At 40.6% G+C, this 4,140-nt stretch overlaps 1 protein-coding gene across 1 annotated transcript in view; it reads left to right on the top strand.

Annotated features, from left to right (window-relative positions):
- Positions 1 to 4,140, top strand: part of LOC101853273 (integrin alpha-4) — a gene marked incomplete in the record, with an annotated part of 42,750 nt that overhangs the window by 18,671 nt on the left and 19,939 nt on the right. Inside the window, 2 exon segments of the mRNA XM_005089622.3 lie at positions 163 to 228; positions 3,835 to 3,996. Coding sequence (XP_005089679.2) covers positions 163 to 228; positions 3,835 to 3,996 — 228 coding nt within the window.

Raw genomic sequence — 4,140 nt, 5'->3', positions numbered from 1 at the left:
CCCTCTTTTTGTTTTCCAAACTCCTACCCTTTTACAAGTAATTTTAACCCACGGCCAGGAAGACTATTTGCTTTTACTATTCGTTATGAAAATATGTCGCCTATTATACAATGCGACAGTCTGAATGGCCTTATAAAAATGTAGCCTTCTTCTGTCTTCCAGGTATCAATATACAAGTGGCTCGACAAAAAAAAGCTAACAGTGATAAGCCTTATAGAAGGAACACAGGTATGTCGTTATGAGACTTCTAAGAGGTCGAAACATCAAACCACAAAGTTGAAATGATTCTGTTTGTAGCACTTATATGTGAGGCATCGTGGTGAAATCAGACGCTCGTCAAAATAATGAAATTCGAGAAATCAGCATTTTTCAGCCAGATTGGAATTTTTTTTCTCGAAATTTTGTTTTTTGGCTCAACACCTTGTATGTCCATTCAAAAACACCTTTATTTGTAGATTTTATGGATAAACGTTGATTAGAGGCACAACAAATTTATAATTGCAGTTTTGAAGGACTCTTAAGCTATGAAAGTCACCAAACTTTGGTGGCCTTTTTTTACCTCTGAAACCAGGCGACCCTTCCTCCTTCAATAGCAAATATCTAGAATTTTATTCAAGATAAATGGGTATTTTTTTCATCAAAAGCAAGGCAAATGAACAACCTTTAAGATGATACCAAAAACTCCATATGTCCCAAAATAAACGAGCGCCTGATTCCACTGCGTCGTGACAAATATGTATGCATCCCAACATGTTAGTTTTCTATTTGTCTGACTAGAGTGGCACGCAGTTGAAAAAGAAATGACAACATTATGTTTCAGAATGCATCTCAGGGGCAAGATCTCTCATGATGATGACATCTTGTATGGAAATTTTAAGATGATTTACCTCCCCTTTAATAAGTAAAAGTTCAAAGAGTTCTGTCTGCTGGTTTTCCCTTCCACTACAGAAGCAAAGTCTTGGTGTTTGGAATGACCATGCCTGTTACTCATTGGAGCATACTGCACACTGGTTGTTTTTTATTTGTTTGTTTGTTTATTTGTTTGTTTATTTTTCTCATATTTTTCTTATTCACATTTCACCCTTTCTTTTTTCGTGAATGCTTTGAATTCGCGATTTGATTTGCTCTCTGTTATGCTCTTTGTTGTCTGATGTACTCTTAGATGTATTAGTAAATCCTTGTGGACCATAAGTGCTTTGGGAACTGTATCAGTTAGAGACCAAAGTCTACTAGCCGCCCTGGCCAGCCCAGACTTTTCCAGAATCGGCCAAATCCCATAAGCTCACAGTGGGCACTATAAGACCACTATACAGACGACAGCGTAATTTTGTTTCTCCGTAAAACAATCGCCCTGAACCCTTGCTCTGAGTCTTCCAAGGGATGCTGTTGCAGCTATGTCTAGCAGAAATGGAACATTATTCAAGTGAGTTGTGATCATCTTGATGAACGAAACCATTGATTTGTTTGCTTGCTTGTTTGTTTGTTTGTTTGTTTGTTTGTTTGTTTGTTTGTTTGTTTGTTTGGGGGGGGGGAGAAATGGGGATGGGGGTAGGGGTGGAAGAGAAGTTATACTCAACCTGTACTCACCTAAGTCTCTCATGCAGCACAGCAGCTTCCAGCTTGACTTGAAGTTGAAGAGCTGATTTCAAAGGAAAGGAGAGAGGACCAATACGTCTACAATCTAGAACGCCATGAGCTGCAGAACTGGCAAAAATACATTTGAATTTTGCACACGATCTCTAATCTTTGTAGCGGACACATATATATTGTGTCTGATCAGGAGAGGATCAAAGGAAATGTTGCGGCACATTTCGAATCAACGAACATGCAGTTTGAATATTTCAAACTATTATGATTTTGCCCTTCTTGTTGTGATTCCCAAGAAAAGCACAATTTAAAAAATCTATACGAATAATGAAGTTAAAATTATGCTTCTTTTTTTCCAAACAGGGTGATCTAAAAAAACCCCAACCCCAACAATTTAATAACTTTTGTAGAAAATATTTTCCCCACACTGAAGATTTGTGTTTCAAATTTGAACACAATATTTAGACGTTAAAAGGAATATGACTGATATTTACTTTAGATAATTCCACAGTGCAGTTTTTCTCTATATAGCGCATAAAAATAAGCTCATTTTCAGCCATGTCCCCATTTTTGTAGCATGACACACGCGTTTACATTAATTATGCCTGTGACTAAAAGTCCCAAAACGATCACAGGGGGGCTCTCTTGGCCTAGAGGTTAAGTGTTGGCCTCTCATTCAAAGGTCCCGTGTTCGAATCCGGGTTGCGAACGAAACATTTTCTTCTCTAAAATTGTCTCCTTTCACCTCCTTTCCTTCTCTCTAGCAATGTTCTATCGTCTGCTTTCGTCTCCTCTTTTGTCCCCACCCCCTCACCTCCTTTGCCCCCTCTTCTGGGCTCCTGACTCTTTCTGCAGCTTTTCTACTGCTGCTGCTTGGCTCCTTCTTACTGCTGTCTTTTAGTCACCACACCCCTGATCTTCTAGATGTGTGACTTGAAAGCAGCTACCCACTAAGAGGCTTTCCCTATTTGAGCAAAGGGCACACAGGACCAAGACCAGACTCAGAGAACAACAGTGCCGTTGGTTCCAACACTAATCTAAAGCTGACTCAAAACTTCAAGGGCAGTGGCAGAAATATCGCTTCTGACAATTTTTTTTTTTACCAGTCTTGACTTGGCTGGAGTTCTGGAAAAAAGACAACCTTACTATGGTTGGAACAGTTAGGAGGAACAAAACATTTCTCCCTGTGAACTTCCAGGCAAAAAAGAACTTGGCTTTTTCGGAGTCAGCATTTGTATTTCGAAAGAATGCATGATCTCTGGTCTCCTATCAAAGCAAGAAACAAAAAAATATCCTTCTCCTCAGTACAATGCACTCTGCTCCTGGAAGATCTGGGTACAATGGAAAGCTTGAAATTGTCCTGCATTATATTATAATTATAACAGAACCAAAGGTGGTGTGGATGCAATGGACCACGACATGCTTTTGCTGTGAAATGTAAGACAAACAGATAGCTCCTTGTAGTCTTTTTCAACATCATCGACCTCAGTTCCATTGCCTCACATGTCATTTGGCAAGCCAAGCTCCACAATGATACGCTTTCACTCACAGACAACAGGCAGCTCTGCAACATGACTGTGGCAAGACAACTGGTTGTCCAGCAGTTCATATGGTGCTAAACTGTCTCTATACTCAATCTGCCAATCAAACAAAACACTAAGACTGTGCTTCAGTCTCTGACCCCCTCTCAAGTGTCGTCTGTTCTAATCCAAAGTGAAAGGAAGAGGTCCAAGCCAAATGATGAGTCTCCTGGGTCTCAAAAGACTGGCCAAAAAGGATCGGAAGACAAAGTCTCGATGCCAGTAGTGTGATTGTCACATTTGTAAGGACCACTCAGTTTTTCTTTGTTTTGAATAACACCATTTTCTTTTGAATCTTTGATTCTATGTGCTGGTGCAAGAACAATAAGTGGCGTGGCAATCACACCGCTCGCACCTTGACATCAGCTTGTCTCCTTATTTCTGTTCATGTTTCAAGTTTCTGAACATTTCTTAAATGACATTTGGTTCAGTGGCAAAGCCCATTTTCACTTTTCGGGATATGTAAACTTCACAAAGGCTGTCAACTGGGCACCCCTACCCCTGTGTCTCTAGAAGCTAGTCCATGCTGTAAGGTAGACCGTGTGAGTGGCTTTCATGGTTTAGAGGGTCATTGTGTTTGGCCACCTCTGAACATTACGAACGATATATTCAAAGTGTGTCAAGTCCAAGTTTACTTTTACCCTATGTATGTCTTGTAATCGCTCAGGTGTGGTCGTTCTTCGGGGCATCACTGTGTGCCGTGGACATAGATGGTGACGGCTATGACGAGCTGCTGATTGGAGCCCCGCAGTACTCGGACCTTTCGGACAAAGAGGACGGGCACGACCAAGGCAGGGTCTTCATTTATGGCCGGACACAAAGCGACACGGTGAGTTTATCACAATAGACGATAGTATTAATGATAATGATAGTACTCCTACTACTACTGCTGCTGCTGATGCTACTGCTACTACTACAGTTACTACTACTACTACTACTACTACTACTACTACTACTACTACTACTACTACTA

The sequence above is a fragment of the Aplysia californica genome, unplaced genomic scaffold, assembly GCF_000002075.1.
Source record: "Aplysia californica isolate F4 #8 unplaced genomic scaffold, AplCal3.0 scaffold00007, whole genome shotgun sequence".
Taxonomy (NCBI): Eukaryota; Metazoa; Mollusca; class Gastropoda; order Aplysiida; family Aplysiidae; genus Aplysia; species Aplysia californica.
This window is presented reverse-complemented; position numbering and strand designations above follow the sequence as displayed.